This window comes from Chelonia mydas, chromosome 2, assembly GCF_015237465.2.
Source record: "Chelonia mydas isolate rCheMyd1 chromosome 2, rCheMyd1.pri.v2, whole genome shotgun sequence".
Taxonomy (NCBI): domain Eukaryota; kingdom Metazoa; phylum Chordata; order Testudines; family Cheloniidae; genus Chelonia; species Chelonia mydas.
In genome coordinates this window covers 226,314,694-226,331,735 of record NC_057850.1, presented here as the reverse complement: position 1 = coordinate 226,331,735, position 17,042 = coordinate 226,314,694, and the positions used below count along the sequence as shown (strand labels likewise).

Below are 17,042 nucleotides of genomic sequence, written 5' to 3'. Positions count from 1 at the left end.
TAATCCTGTTATCCTTTTGGCCTCAAATATCTTGTGGGACTGAGTCCCACAGGCTACTTACGCATAGAGTTACTATATGCTTGCTGTTTTAATGTTAGATGAATCTATATTTTGTTTACCAGCAAGAGTTACTTGTACGCTCGGGGTAGACTTGTCAGTAGAGATGTTTCCAGAGTGGTTAATGGGGAAGTTGTGGAAAGATTATTATAAAGTAAAGCTATAAGCTATATATACACTATTGGTCCTGAGGGACTTACAGTCTAATTTCTATAATTGTGTGGCTTTCTCCTGGCTTTTAAGGGTGGTCTGTAGTCTCTAAGGGGAAAAACTAATGTGTGTGAATTTAGTGCCTTATATTAACTTTTTAATTCTTATCGCCACCTGTTTTTGCTTTGTACTCTGGCTTCTTTCTAAACCAGTCAGGTACTTTTAGATTCCCCCTCTAACAAAGCAACCATTAAATTTTCTCCTCCCCCACTTCACTGTATTCCAGCAGAGGTTGCCCTGTAACTTACAGTAAATCTAATTGATTCGGTACCTAGAAGTTTGTGTGGGCTTTGTTTAAATCTAGTTTTTTAAATCTATGCCATGCAGACTGTGACTCAGTAAATAGTCTGAGAGCTGCCTCAAACTTGAGATGTTTATCTCCATACTATATGCCAGACTTCAAGGGGCAAAGTTAAGGTTGGATAGTTGTGTGGGCTGTGTGTGTTTCATAGAGTCGTAATGGATGAAGGATTATATGGCAGAGGAGAACTGAATAAATCTCTTATTTGTCCCTTGTGGATCTTCAGTGTTGGTTCTTAAAAGTATAGAATTCTTGTAAAGAATGTCTCTGGAGTTTTAGCTGGAGTCTCTTGAAGTCTCTTTCAACTTCAGTTCTCTCTAACAGTCTGAGAATCTTTCCCTAGGATTCCTTCACCCACACCCCCTTTAAAAAAAAAAATCAGTTTATTGAAGTGCTGCAGGTGGTGAGACTTCCTCTAACTGTCCTTTTGAAGTCTGCCAAAGTGGGGCTCCCCATTGCAGACATTAGTTAGTCTTCATGACTAAGTTTCCTGCACTAGCCCATGTCCAACCCAGGTATAACTCTCTCATTCCAGCCCTCTCTTATGGGCTTATTAATTTTGGATAATACTCCCATGCGCCCCTCAATCCCTTGTTGGTCCTTGCCCCAGCATCATGACTCCTCCCTGACTTATGTCCTGCATTTCTTCCCCAGTCTCTTCTGCTGCCTATCATCCATGTCTTGTTCAGTCCAGCAGTAGCCCAGCCTGGAATCAGCTGCAGGTTGGTTTATATTTTAAAATGGTTGTTTGTAAACTTCTGTTATATATAACAGAGCTGCGTGCACAAGTGTGACTTGGCCTATAGCCACGTGAAAAATGGAGTGGGAACAAGACAAAAAAAAAAACATGGCATGCTACTTTAAGACCCAGATACCTCTGTCTGGATCACTTCTCTGGCATGGCCCCAACATACTGGAAATAAGAATTGAACTTTCTTTCGTTTGGTTCAGAAATGCTAAGTGGCTTGTTTCAGCGGAGGTAGTTAAGTTACAAAGACTCGGAAGCAGTGTAGGCATGCTTACAAAGTACTCGCTTATGCGCAGGCGCAGGTTTTGCTTATTGTCTGAGCCTGGGAGCTTCTGCTTCCTGTTGCCTTTCTGAGAGGGAGAAAGGACTCTAACTTCTCTCATGTGCCCTTCCTAGCGGCCTTGTTCATATTCCTGACCTAATGAACTCTGGGTAACACCTTTTGTGCCAACTATAGGGTGGAGGAAGGGTTATTCAATATTTGTATCTTCTCATTGTTCAATGTGTGGCCCAAGGCCTTATTTATTGAACACTGTTAAAACCATGCTCTGAAAATGGAATTATTTTCTGCATTGGCTTTTCTGCAGTGTTCATTACAATAGCACCTGAGTCCATGTGGAGTGAAGGGGTGGTAATATCCTTATTTTACAGATGGGAAGCAGAGGCACTGAGATTATAGTCAAAAGAACCCACTAATTCTGGATGCCCCATTCAGATACCTAGGACCTGATTTTTTCAGCATACTTAGCATTATATATCACTCCATATATTCAAAGTACAGCTCCCAGTGACTTCAGTTGCAGGGGTAAGTGCTCGGCATCTCAGAGTAGATCCATCCTATTCACTGTATGGGCAGAGGTCCTGTAGAAAAACTAAAGACTATATCATTCATATGCACTAGGGGGGCAAATTAAGATTGCACAGACACCTTAATTCTGGCATTTCTTAACTTTTCAGTTCTTGAATTTTCAAAATTAGTGTTCAGTTTTTTTTCAGGGTAATTTGCTAGACTTTTAAAAAAGCAAATGGCAAAAGCAGAAATTCTGTCAAGGTGGCATCATATTAGCACTTGCATGAGTCTTCAGCAGGGTTAGTCTTTAGATCCACCAAACAGATCTCAGCCACGTGATCTGACAAACTAACTGAATGCAGTAGTTTTCCCCTATCTGTGGACCAACACTAGAGAAAGATGAGATACGCTTTGCTGGGGTTTTCGTGATACTTATTGAAATCATAAGACTTGGGATTCTTTTCTTCTTGGGGTTCCATTTAAGGCTCTGGAGGGGAGTGTGCTCTAATGAGCAGACAGACTCTTCTTCCCACTCTTCCCAAGCTTGGTCCCCTTCTGCCTTGTCCCTTTCCCCCAGACCTAGTTCCATTCTCTTTGCCCAGCCAGTTCCAGTTCCCCCTTTTCTGGCTCCTCATCCAGTCTGTCTTCACCCCCCTATGTTTCCTATCCTTGCTGACTACAGACCTGTTAGTGGATGCAGCAAGCACAACAAAAACAAAGCCTAACTTTCTGCAGGCATTTCAGAGACTTCCCTCAAACTTCACAATTGCCTATAGCTTGATCTAAAATTAAGGCCATTCCTGGATTGCAAGTTGCAAAATATGTCAATCTCTAAAATGGAATCATGCTTCACCATTATGGTGAGCAGTGCTAATTAAGATCATAAAGCTTTGGACCACCTCATGTCACCTTTTATAGTGATAAGAGCTGCTTGTGGACAATGGAACACCTTTTCCTGTGCATGTGAGGTGCCTAAAAGTAGAGAGTGGTCATGTATGTATAGGGAATCAATTCTAAATCTTATACCCATTTACAAGAGGACTTCCCTTTTCATTAAGTATCTTATGTTTTCTGCATACCACATAAAACATCTGTTTGAAACACAATCTAAAGATATTTAGCTCTTCATGAATCCTGAAGAGGATGTTAAAATCTACATCTCTTATATAACAATAATTGTAGCAGAGTGCCAGTTCTGGTATAGTTAATGTTCAGGATAGGTTTCTGTGTAAAGCTTGGCTCTTCTAAGTGCTCTGAAAACCACACAGTTACTCAGATTGCCTTGAAATGGGTGTGCACTTCTTACAGAAGTCTTAATTTATACTTTTGAGCCACTTGACGTATAGCCAACAAGGGGTATGGTTACTGGGAGGCTTTGCATACATGTCAGCTAAATCAAAGATATCAATGAGCAAACCCTAGGTCTCTTGCAGGGAGAAATATCACAGATCCTTATGATATATCTTGGAAAACTTGAGGTCCGGAAACTTTGATGACCCTCATACTGGCACACCTGGCAGAGCTATTTATTTTACTGACCTGCTTCAGATTATTGTGACTAGAAACTGCCCAATGACTAGGGCCCTACAAAATTCATGGCCAGGAAAAACACGTCCCAGACTATGAAATCTGCTCTCCCCCTGTGAAATCTGGTCTTTTGTGTGCTTTTACCCTATACTATACAGATGGGATTGTTTAGTCAGCGGAAGAGAAGAATGAGGGGGCATTTGATAGCTGCTTTCAACTACCTGAAAGTGGGTTCCAAAGAGGATGGATCTAGAGTGTTCTCAGTGGTAGCAGATGACAGAACAAGGAGTAATGGTCTCAAGTTACAGTGGGGGAGGTTTAGGTTGGATATTAGGAAAAACTTTTTCACTAGGAGGGTGGTGAAGCACTGGAATGGGTTACCTAGGGAGGTGGTGGAATCTCCTTCCTTAGAGGTTTTTAAGGTCAGGCTTGACAAAGCCCTGGCTGGGATGATTTAGTTGGGGATTGGTCCTGCTTTGAGCAGGGGGTTGGACTAGATGACCTCCTGAGGTCCCTTTCAACCCTGATATTCTATGATTTCACGGGGGAGACCAGTGTTTCACAAATTGGGGGTTCTTACCCAAAAGGCAGTTGCGGGGGGTGGGTGGGTTGCAGGTTATTTTAGTGGGGTCATGGTATTGCTACTCTTACTTCTGTGCTGCCTTCAGAGCTGGGTGATTAGAGAGCAGCGGCTGTTGGCCAGGTGCCCAGCTCTGAAGGCAGCACCCCACCAGCAGCAGCACAGAAGTAAGGGTGGTAATACTATACCATACCATGCCATCCTTCTGTGCTGCTGCTGGCGCGGCTCTGCCATCGGAGATGGGCTCCCAGCCAGCAGACACAGCACTCCAGCTGCCCAGCTCTGAAGGCAACACCGCTGCCAGCAGCAATGCAGAAGTAAGGGTAGCAGTGCTGCAAGCCCCCTACAATAATCCTGTGACACCCCTCCCAACTCCTTTTTCAGTCAGGACCCCTACAATTACAACACCATGAAATTTCTGATTTAAATGGCTGAAATAATGAAATTTATTATTTTTAAAATCCTATGACCATGAAATTGACCAAAATGGACTGTAAATTTGATGGGGCCCTACCAATGAGTTTACAGCATCTCAATGATGAGCAAGGCATATAACACATTTGCCTTCTGCCTGGATCAGGTTAACTATTAATAGGATGCAGGTACACAAATCATAGGGCAGAATCTTTGTATTTAAAAAATGCACACTCTGTCTCCTTGTTATGCTTCATAGAGAGCCACTGAATCTTTCACAGGTGAATTGCAAGAAGTATTAATATTAAGTGTTGTGTCTGAAGTTTTGTCTCTACTGTGCACTTAGTATGCTGAAATTTAGGTATATGTCTGCAGTTGATAGATATTCAATATCAATACAAAATATTTCAATTTCAAAGGCATTCAAAACTGATTCTAAGTTGCTGTGAAATGGCTCTAACATATAACTAAATTTCACTATTCCATAGTTATAGGGTAGAATTGCATCCACAATGCTCCTGTGTATGTATGGTGACAAAAAATAAAATAAAACAAAACAATCCTTTTGCAGGGAGCTTATTTCAGTATTAGAAGCAAAATTTTCATCTGCACATCGCTAACGAAAGAGTTTGAAAGATGATAGACAAAGCCTCTTTGTCTTGCATTGGGACCCTCTATGTTCAGTGTGTTTTGATTATTGTTCTCTTTAGTTGTGCTCACAATGCACATGAAGCTTAGCATGTGGACTTAATTCACTTTTTCAGAAACAATGTTGCCATATTGCGTTAATGAGTGTTGCAGTACAGCCACAGCATAACTGTAACTGTTTATTTACAGTGTATCATTGGCATATAATTCACTTAATAGTTGTGTAATGGATATTTATACTGCAAGCCAAAATATTTATTAGCTGTTGGACAATATTTCTATTCTGAGGCTGAAATGTGTAAACTTTCTTCAGTAAGATATGCCTTGAATTATAACTGTAAAGGACTCTGCCCCCTAGGGTTACTCTCCATGACAGACTTTTTGCACAAAAGCCTTTACCAAACTACCCTATCCCAACACAGCCAAATACTACATCAAACATCTACAGCTGCTAATGGTCTGAGAGTGAGGAGTGAATAATTTTGATAAAGTGGTGTGTCTGAAAGAGGAACAGATTTAAACTTGTTGTGCTTAGTCTGGTGTACAGTAGCTGTGGTAGTGGTAAGGTGTGTGCTTGTGGTTGGAGGAGTAGAGGGCAAGTACTCCTTGGCACCTTAACTTTTCACTTCCTTACTTGGGTTTGTCAGGTGTGTTTTGTGTAGCAACCCTAATGGTTTTACAACACTTGTGTATTAACTGGTATTTAATGTTTATGCACATGCCTAGAGCCTCTATACAGGGAAATATATTGCACAAAACATCCTTCTTCAGTTATGATAGGTGGACTCTGGGCTGAAAGTTCAGCTGAGGCTAGTAAGACTATATAGGTAGCATTTCTACTAAGGGATAATATTTAAATCACTGCTTTTATAAGCAAGGGCTAAAATACAAAACCCACTTCTTTGACCTAGCATCCTACAAAAGTATCAATGAAGATCTCTATTTATAATACCATGGAAATGTCTCTTATTGAGTCTAGATATCCTTTGTATTTAATATCTCGAATGATAAGACCTGTAAAGTCTAGTATTCAAAAGTTAAGAGATGACAGAAGCAATGTTGTCCATGAAACCTTAACTTGTCCCCCTTTTTGCAAATGCATTGGCAGTCTTAGCCACTTAAAAAGTCTGTGGCAGAGCCAGGAATAGAACACAGCTCCCTTGGGTCCTAGTCTCTTGTGACTAGAGCCCTGCAAATCTGTGGATATCTGCTTTATATCTGCAGGCCATGTTTGCTGCTCACGGAATGGATGCGGATACAAATTTTGTATCCGCTCAGGGCTCTACTTCTGGCACTAGAATGTCCTTTCTGTTCTTGTTACTCTCTGCCTCATTCACTGTCCAGATGCACTGGGTGAAGTTGGGGTCCTGTAGAACAAATTGTGTGTGGTCATGTAATTAAAGACTGCATCAGAAGTCGCTTGCATAAGGGGGCTGAATTAGCGTTGCACAAGCGACATGCATTCTGGTATTTCCTAACTTTTGAGTGCTTGTTTTTCAAACTTTACGTACAAAAAATACAGAAGAAAGTTATTTCCTAGTTCCCCTTTAAAAAGGAAAACTGAGAAAACAAATTACATCGTGTGAAACAATATAGATCCATTGCATGGGTCATCAATAAGATTAGAAACCAGAACTTCTAGATCTATGCCACAAACCTCTACTTCTTGAATGGAGTAAATGGTCACAGTAGTAGGCTGTTATCCTATACATAGACCATCCGGTAGAGAGGAGTGTAATGTTTTGCCTACTTATTAGACAGCAGAGGAATGTTAGGAATTGGGAATTAGTTTCTATGTATTCCTCTGGATGAGAATGCGATAAGGGTTAGATAGCACACCCAACCACACCTCCTTATCAGAAGAACCTTCTGAACTGTTTTTTCTGTAAACACTTCCTACCCTCAGCTGAATTTATTTTTTTCTTTTAGAGCACAAGCATGGGAAAACTTTAGTACAAATAGTTAAAATTTGGTAAAGTTTTATAAGAAACTTAGAAAAATTGCCTACAGTAGAAAGTGTTGGGCAATATTAATTACAGATGTTGCTACCAACAATGTTTATACCTTGGATATGTGTCTATTTATGTACCACCATGGGACTGAAGAAAGATAATATCTAATTCTGAGCTTCTGGTATAGTGGCTCATGTTGAAACATATGTTTTTAAATATAGAACATAGCTACAGCACTTTTTATGGGCAACAAGCACAAACAATACGAGGTGCTCTATTTCTGTTTTTTCTACAGCTCTATTGGGGCAGCACACCTAAGGTGAGGGAGCAAGGAGTTCATCTGTCTGCAAGTTTCCAAGGTCGTTTAAGGTATCTAGTGACAGGTTCAATGGGGGAGTAATCTCTGATATTGTTTTAAATGAATTAGACTTTGTATTTTTGTGGGATTGTCTCAGTACTAGATGACATGCTGCCATAGTATACCAGCTTCATGGAGGGCTTTTCAGGTATGTTTTTGAAGTGTCTTGATCTGTGAAATCCTAAAAGGTACCACATGGCTTGCTCCATTCACTGAGCACGCACTTGGGAGCAAAGTCTTCGTTCTTCAAGTAGTGCCCTGTGGGTGTTCCACTTCAGTTGTTCTTGTGCCCTATGTCTTTGACTGGAGATTTTTTTTGCAGCAGTGCCCGTTCAGCGCATGCATGCAGCCCACACTTCTTCATGCCCTTTGCCTAGGATATATGAGGCTGCACAGGCAAACTGCCCTCAGTTTCTTCTCAGCTGCCTTTGGCCCAAGATGGAGTCTGCTGTGTGCCTATTCTCTAATATTTAGCTTTTTCTCTACCTTATAGTACTGTAATTGTTCGAACAATTTTCCTTTTGGTTTTCCTTTTCTTAAAAAAACACCTTTTTGTTCATAGAGATATTTATGTAGTTAGGAGATTTCCCCTTCTAGGCTTAAATTTTTATTTGTTTTTGTTCGGGAATGCCAGGGCTCTCAGGATTCAAGAGGTGCCTCTCTGTCAGGAGATTATTCCGATAGGTGATAGACACTCCAAGCACTTCTGCTCTCTTGGTAATATGCGTATCCCCTGTAAGTGCAAGATCTGCACTTCCTAGAGTCCTGTCCACATTGACATATCGGTCACTTGAGACTGTTAGAGAGGTAGGCAGTACTGCAGCACCAAGTACATCTACAGAAGTGGTTCTCAACGAGGGGTATGCGTACGTCTTCCAGGGGGTGCATCAACTCGTCTAGATATTTGCCTACTTTTATAACAGGCTACATAAAAAACACTAGCAAAGTCAGCACTAGCAAAATTTCATATAGACAGTGACCTGTTTATACTGCTCTATGTACTATACACTAAATGTAAGTACAATATTTATATTCCAGTTGATGTATTTTATAATTATATGGTAAAAATGAGACAGTAAGCAAATTTTTCAATAATAGTGTGCTGTGATGCTTTTGTATTTTTATGTCTGATTTTGTAAGAAAGTAGTTTCTTAGTGCGGTGAAATCAGACTCCTGAAAAGGGTAAGGTAGTCTGGAAAAGTTGAGAGCTACTGATCTATGGTACCAAAGTCCTCATCTACATTTGCCTCTAAGCAGAAGGAGGTAAGGAGTAAATCTCCAAGAAGCTCTCGGTCACAGTTTCACAAGAAGGCTATGGAACCTCAGGTCCCAAGGGGACCAGGTTCCCAGGCTCTGAGTGAGGCTGGTACCACAGAGGTGAAGAGGAGTCAGTTATCTAAGGCCATGTCTACACTACCCTCCGGATCGGCGGGTAGTGATCGATTTATCGCGTCCAGTGTAGACACGATAAATCGATCCCCGATGGCTCTGCCATCAATTCTGGAACTCCTCCATGGCGAGAGGCGGAAGCGGAGTCGATGGGGGAGCGGCAGCCATCGAACCTGTGCTATGAGGACACGAAGTAAGTGATTCTAAGTCAATCTAAGATATGGCGACTTCAGCTACGCTATTCTCATAGCTGAAGTTGCATATCTTAGATGGATCCCCCCCAGTGTAGACCAGGCCTAAGACACATTCGGTACTGAGTTTGGATACCTGTATGCAGAGTGGCAGAGACAGGGTTGAACAGACCAAGCCCATCGCTGAATAACACTCGGTACTGATAACAAGAATATCAATGGTATCAAAGACTGCTCACCTACCTACAGTACTGAGGGAATCCCATACCAAGTACTCGGTACCAAAGCTATCCTCCACATGTTCCCACTCAGCCCAATCTTTGATACTATCGGTATTTCAAGATACCCTAAGGATCTGATATCGTCTTCTGAGCTGGAGTATCCTCTGTTAACTAGGGCTGAGGGTTTCTCAAGACGGTCTCGGACACTGATCCCTCTGTCACCTAGAGCACTACACTTGCCCTCATCTAATCTGTAAGCCGAACAGCTATCTTCCCTCCTTAGACAATGCGGAAGAGGACTCATTAGACTCTCAAATTTCTGTGTGGGGTTCCCCTACCTATCCTAGTTTTGATGGCTTGGTCTAGAGCAGAGGTTCCCAAACTTTTCTTATTACGTACAGTCTTCCAGATCTACCAGCTTCCTGTGTACCCCGACCCTTCTCATCACTGATACTTTGTGTTTTCTTCTTAATGCTACCTGTCTTTAGCCATCTGTCCATATTTCACTGTTCTGTACAGATATAGTTATAGTGCGACGTATACAACCAAACAGCCCCCTCCTCCCCGCAAGTTCTGAGCTCGGTTAGACTGGACGTTTCCTAAGCAACTGAACCCACACTGTACAGTGATTGGAGGTGAGGGCTCTGTACGTCCTTGTCACTGTGTATCTGTCTCTCATTGGTACATCTTGAAGTAAATTAACTACTGTATTTTATATAACTTCATCTGAGTAGCGTATTATGAAAATATAATTAATAAAATCCACCATTACACAATTTCTCCCTCATACTCCTCAGGGATGTCTTGTGTCCCCCCAGGGGTATGCGTAGCACAGTTTTTAGAAACCCCTGGTTGAGAGTCTCAACTATCCAACCAACAAGGTCTTACGGGTGCAACCTCTTACCCTCCTCCATCCTTTTGGATGCCACCTCTCCCATTTTCAGGATGCATGGGAGCATATAACATTGGACAAATAAGTTTTGGAAGCCATAACATCTGGTAACACTATCCATTTCAAATCTGTTCCTCCTATATGTTCCCCCTCCTTGTCCCTCTTCAGGACCCTCTCACAATCAATTGCTAGAGCAAGAGGTGATCTCTCTTTTACGTTTAGGAGCAATAGAACCATTTCCTGTGCAGCATGGGAAAGGGATTCTATTCAGAGTATTTACTGATTCCCCAAAAGGCCAATTTTAGACCTCAGGTCTCTAAACAAATATGTAAAGCAACAGAAATTCAGAATGGTAAACCTTGCAGCAATGATTCCTTCATTAGAAGTTGGTTTGCAACTCTTGACCTACAAGACACGCTTTCATGTCACTATTCATCCTTCACACAAGAGATTTCTTCGTTTTCTAATAAACAAGCACTGCCAATACAATGCGCTGCTCCCTTTCAGCCTATCTTCAGCACTGAGGGTATTTTCAAAGATTCTGGCAGTAGTTGCTGCTCACACACATTGGGTATAATTGTTTTCCCATTCATAGACAATTGGTTGATCAGGGACAGATTGAATCAGGAAGTGTTAAAGTCAGTAAAGGTCATGTGTTCTCTTTTCACAGGCTGGGACTTCAAATCTACCTCAAAGTCCATTTTGACTCCAGTACAGCATCTAGATTTCATAGGAGCTTCCCTGGATGCTGTAACAGGCAAAGTGTACCATCCAGCAGATTTTTCTTACCAGAGAATCTCAAAGATTCAGGGCAGTCCTCAAGTAACAGTAGGAGATTGTCTTCAACGGCTAGGACACATCAGCTTGCATCTTTGTAGTGCAGCATGCCAGTTTGCACTTTCCAGGGTCTACAGGGATGGCTTTGAACGGTTTACAAACCAAGCGAACACAGTCTAGCAGGTTACTGTCTGTTCCCCAAGGAGTTCTACAATCTCCGGTTAAAGGACACGACCAAACTTTCACAAGTATTCCATTTTTGCAGTTTCCCTCTACTGTAGTGATAACATCAGATGTTCTACTTTTATATCTGGGACCTCCCAACATACAGGGAAAACGCTCACTATAAGAGCAGCTTCTCCACGTCAATCTTTTGGAATTGAGAACTGTCCAAAATCCTTATCTACACTTTATACTGCTAACCAAATAGAAGACAGTAAAGATAGTGACAGACAATGTGGCACGTAAGTATTATATCAACTGTCAGGGAGGCACACATTGATCATTTCTCTGTGTCAAAGCAATAAAACTCTGGAGTTGGTGCATAGCTAACTTCATAGTCATCTCAGCTTCTTACCGCACACACATTCAGACCATCATGGCAGATAACTTCAGAAGATCATTTTTTCCCCTAAATTACAAATGGGAACTGAACTCCAGAATCCTTCACAAGATATTCTTATCTTGGGGTTGGTCCTGAAGGTTGATCTGTTTGTCTCACCAGCCAATGTAAAAATGCGTTGGGTATTGCTACAGAGGGGGGTCTTGATCCCTGATTCATAGGAGATGCATTCCTCGTCTCATGGATGAAAAGACTTCTCTGTGTATCTCACCAACATAGTTGCTGTTAAAGGTTCTCAACAAGATTGAGGCCGAGTCATGCTGATTGGATGAGATGTACGTATAATGGATTAGATCAGCTTTCTAGGTAGAGACATGGACATCTTTGTTTTGTACCACTTGTATTCATAACCAAGTTAGTTTATCCGAACATTAGATATTTTTGATATGAGCATTTTGTACTATGTATCATACAACAGTGTATATTGCTATTTTCTACTAGAGACCTTATTTGTCAGAAATAAGTCAATGAAATTACAATCAAATCATACTATATCACATTTAAAATCTGCTGACAACTGCATGGACTTCAGGAGTAATCTAAGAAGTGAGGTAATGTTGCCTTTTGAAGTCTTTCCCTATTTAAAAATAAAAGTTGGTGACTAATGTAGCAACATGATTGCAACAATTAGAAAAAGTGAAGAAATATTTATTGTAAACATCTGGTAAAATAAATATCACAGCTAGTTACATGCAAGACTTTTTCAGGTAAGGATGTAGAACCTGGATTTTGTGTCCTAAATGAAAATAACTTGAAAAATCTTTATTTAAAATTCTCTTAAATCAACCAGAATGTTTCATGTGTAAACTATATATAGCTATAGTGTTGGCAACAATGGCATCATTTACTTGTGTACTATATTATATTAAGGCTTGAGATAGGGTTTAGTTTTCAGTGACCTGGTCTTGTCATTGCTTCAACCTTGCATTAAATCCCCTAATAAGTCACATCACTGTCAGTGCACTGTTGCTGAAAGGATGTGTATTGATGCTTGTTGTTGTCATTTTGTTATATAAGCCTCCGTACTACATTGATAATTGTATTCTGTTCATGAAGAAATTCTCTTCTCTGGTTGTGATTCATTATTGCATTAACCTCTTTGGTTTTATTTTTATGACTGGTTTTGACATCACTAAATAAGTTCATGTGCCTAAGTAAGATGGACTGACTCCTCATTAAGGACAATTCATTTCAGTGTTGAAACTCCTGAACTGGAGCCTACTTATGTATAGCAAAATTCTCTTTTTGAAAGTTCAAACAGAAACCTGACAGGATCTTTGTAGTTTTATTTGGGATATGGGAGTGATAATACTTATGCACTATGCCTTTGAAGCTATTGATACATCTGTAGTAAGCTAACTCTTGTGATAAACAGGAAGTTTTTGGAAAAAAGCTTAACTTTTTTGCAGGTGGATCAATGTTACCTGAACTCTGTGTGGTGTCCATTTATATTGCATGCAATCTCTATATGATTAGGGCTTGTCTCTGTTGACCAAGATCCTGCCATAAGTTGTTTGTATTGTGTGTACTTAAAAATGCTAATATAGGGTTTTGACTTACTCCTGGGGGAATTCTGTGCCAATGAATAATGCAGAATTTGTGCAGAATTAATATTCTGTGCAGAATTTCCTTTTCCACTGCAGAAATGGGCTGCAGAGCTGCTGGCTGCCATTAGGGGCCACTGGACCCAGCAGAGCTCAGCTCCCCAGCTCGCAAATAGAAGACACTGCTGGGGAGAGAGGGAGGGAGTTGGAGGATTCCCAGCATGCCCTGAAGGAAGGAGGCTGCATGCAGGAAACTCCGTACAAGCCTGGGACCCAGCATTAGGCTGTTTCTTCCTCTGGATCGCTGGACTCTGGGAAGGTAGGGCATGTGGGTGTCTGGGCTGGGGGGCGCTCACAGCTAGGCTTTGGGGTAGGGGGTGCAAGGGTCTAGGCTGGGGGGGCCCTGCAGCTGGGCTCTGGGGGGTAGGAGATGCAGTTATCTGTCCCCCTGGCAGGGCTCTGGAGGGGAGGGGGCAGAGAAACAGGAACTGGGTTGTCATAGGGGTTTATTTAACTCTGCTCCTAAGGGGAATTTTTTGTTGTTTGTATAGTTACAGACATAGTTGCTGACAGGTATTTTGAAATAAATTACCAAAATAATTGAAGCTGGCGTGATTATATAGTGTTGTTTTTACATATAAAATATACAGAACTTCGCAGAATTTTTAATTTTTTGGTGTAGAATGCCCCCAGGAGTAAAATTTTGTTGAAGCTAACAAAACTGGAAATATAGATTGACTCCTAAAGCCTTTCTGGACAAACCATAGTAATTTGCTAAAACTAATTAAAAATCTATCTGATTTTTTTTTCCATTACAAGATTAAAAATTGAGGTTGATACTCCATTTCCTTAAATGGACAAGTCATAACCTTAAGTTTATTGTAAGTGAAACTGGTAAAGCTGCTTGAGTTAAGGCTATTTAATGATTTTCTCTCGAAGATCCTGTTTTCACTTGCTTATAGCTTTGCCAATCTTATAGGTTGTATAGGTTGAATTTTTCCATGCCACAAGTGTCTGCCTCAGGATGAATTTTTTGAGCAGTTCATCAGGGGCTGTGAGAGGGGGGAAGTATAGCTATTTAACTGAGAAACTCTAGCACCTCCATGTCTTTGAACAGGGATGCTAAATTTGTTAAGTTTCAGAGTAGCAGCTGTGTTAGTCTGTATTTGCAAAAAGAAAAGGAGTACTAGTGGCACCTTAGAGACTAACCAATTTATTTGAGCATAAGCTTTCGTGAGCTACAGCTCTAGTGAGCTGTAGCTCACGAAAGCTTATGCTCAAATAAATTGGTTAGTCTCTAAGGTGCCACTAGTACTCCTTTTCTTTTTGTAAATTTGTTAAGGGATTTGCCTTGGTATCAGGTGTAAAATGTGCCTTTTGCTATGCACATGATCATTAGAAGTTTGTCGGAGGCTGGCAGCTGAAGTCTCTGAAGAGTGCCTCTGCACGCAGCATTCACCATCCTGACGCAGCGCCTATATTCTGACTGTGTTGTTCATGTGCTTTCCCCACACAGCAACCGAGCATGTCCTATCCTGGAGATGAGCAGTACTTTCCCTGCAGTTGCTCCTCCCATAAGCTGAAGGCAGCTGTAGTGATGGGCACTGAAACTGAGTGGGGAGACAGTCTTCTTTGCTCTGTGTTCCCCACTGCTGCTGTCTGGGCATCATGGAGAAGGAAGCATTCTGACAGGAATGCTGGAGTGTGTGATGGTGATGAGACAGATGGGAACCAGGAACGAAATGAATGGGAGGGGCAGAAGGGTTTAACTTAGAGGTGGGCAAACTTCGGCCCATGGGCCACATCTGGCCTGCAGGACCGTCCTGCCTGGCCCCTGAGCTCCTGGCCCTGGAGGCTAGCCTCCGGCCCCTCCCCTGCTGTTCCCCACTCCCCCGCAGCCTCAGCTCACTGTGACGCCAGCGCAATGCTCTGGGTGGCGGGGCTGTGAGCTCCTGGGGCAGCGCAGCTGCAGAGCCCAGCCTGACCCAGTGCTCTGTGCTTCGCGGCGCGGCTGCCTGTCCTGGTGCTGCCGCGCTGCCAGCCACTGATGTTCCAGGCAGCATGGTAAGGGGGCGGGATTTAATAGAGGGCAGGGGAGTTGGGGGGGTGTATAGGGGTCAGGGTGGTCAGAGGGCGGGGAACAGGGGGTTGAATGGGGGCAGGGGTCCTGGGGGGACAGTCAAGAAGGAGAGGGGGGTTGGATGGGGTGGTGGGGGCAGTTAGGGGCAGGGGGTCCGGGGGCGGTCAGGGAGAAGGGGGGGTTGGATGGGGCAGTGGGGGCAGTCAACAGCGGGGGGTCCGGGGGCAGTCAGGGGACAGAGAGTGGGGGAGTGGATGGGGCAGGGGTCCCCGGGGGGCCGTCAGGGAACAGGGTGGGTTGAATGGGGCAGGAGTCCCGGGGCGGGGGGGGGGGCTGTCAGGGGGTGAGAAGTCGGGGGGTCGGATAGGGGGTGGGGGCTGGGCCATGCCTGGCTGTTTGGGGAGGCACAGCCTACCCTAACTGGCCCTCCATACAATTTCAGAAACCCGATGTGGCCCTCAGGCCAAAAAGTTTGCCCGCCCCTGGTCTAACTACTGAGAATACTTCTCTCCAGAACTTGGAATTGAACCCAGATTCCAAGTATCAAAATTCCTCTACTATTTAGTAAATAGCTGACATCCACTGGCAAAATATCTCCCCCTTTCAGGTGGCTGGTACCTAATACTTCTACCAGTTACTCTGTTCAAGTGATAAATTTGTTATGTGGTCTAAAGGTTCCAGCTCTGCCAATGACCCATATGAGGGGTAATATGGTTCCATGTGCTAGAATCTTTTTAGTTTGATTTTTAAAAAATGTGGGAAATTGCATACAACGTAACTACATTTAAAAGAATATGAAGGTTGCAAAGTCAAGCACTCAGGTTAGGAAATGAGAGAATTAAGATTGCCTATGCAGCCATAATTTGGCCCCAATCTTTACTAGGCCATGTAATATATAGTTTTCTACTTCCTCCCTCTTTAAATATTGTCTGTCTCCACAGCCCCCACATGTGCACCCTTACCCAAAAGGAAGGATCTTACAAATGCAGAGGGGCATAATGGCAAGCATCTCCAGTGCTTTGTAAAATAATACGTTCAACATATAGACAAACAATATAACTAAATTGGTGATGGCTGGAACTGGATGGAGAGGAACAACCATTCTGCTACCTGGCACATGTATTAATTTTGAAAGTAGACTTTAACTATTTGATAGACCAGGACGTGCCCTTGTGGTGCTGTTATGATATGTCATGTAAATCCTTTTTGTTCATAGATCATTGAGTTGGTAGACTGGAACAGCTCCAGTGTTGAATCAGCTGCTTGGAAGCAAACCTGTTACATTCACTTCTGAATTGAGAACAGTTACCAATAACATGCAAAAAATGCCTTTCTGGCAGTATGGTATACCCTTCATGAAACCCTGCTTGCAAGTCCCATAAACATCAGAAATTCTTGTGGTCTCTGAGGCCATGTTGGACAGTGGCTCAGAGTGGTGCAGTTAGTTACTAAAATTCAAATAGATTGGTTCATGGAGGTACTTGAGCAGCATTCATTGCCAATAGCAATTTTTCTACAGTGGATTTACAAAGTGTGTTGTTCATATTTTACTTAAACTGCTGTGCTACTCTGATTGATTTTCCTTTAGTTTGTGGATAATTGATAACCATCCTAAGAGTGGGGAGATTTCTGTTACTATAAGGCTCATCCTGTAAAATAGTTTTCTTGACTCAAGGGGTCCAAATCGCTATTGCCTTGCAGCTGCTATAGTGCTTTATACTTGTGCAAAGTGTGTGTTTAA

General features: G+C 42.4%; 1 protein-coding gene across 4 annotated transcripts in view; it reads left to right on the top strand.

Annotated features, from left to right (window-relative positions):
• Positions 1-17,042, top strand: part of PIP4K2A (phosphatidylinositol-5-phosphate 4-kinase type 2 alpha) — a 192,367-nt gene that overhangs the window by 7,875 nt on the left and 167,450 nt on the right. Inside the window, exon 2 of one of the 4 annotated variants that reach the window (XM_037890842.2) lies at positions 7,523-7,546. The exons of 2 other annotated variants lie outside the window; for them this stretch is intronic. In XM_037890842.2, the coding sequence (XP_037746770.1) occupies positions 7,523-7,546 (24 nt within the window). Of the gene's footprint in view, positions 1-7,522; positions 7,597-17,042 lie in introns of all 4 variants that reach the window. One more of the 4 variants, XM_037890843.2, reaches the window with a different exon arrangement.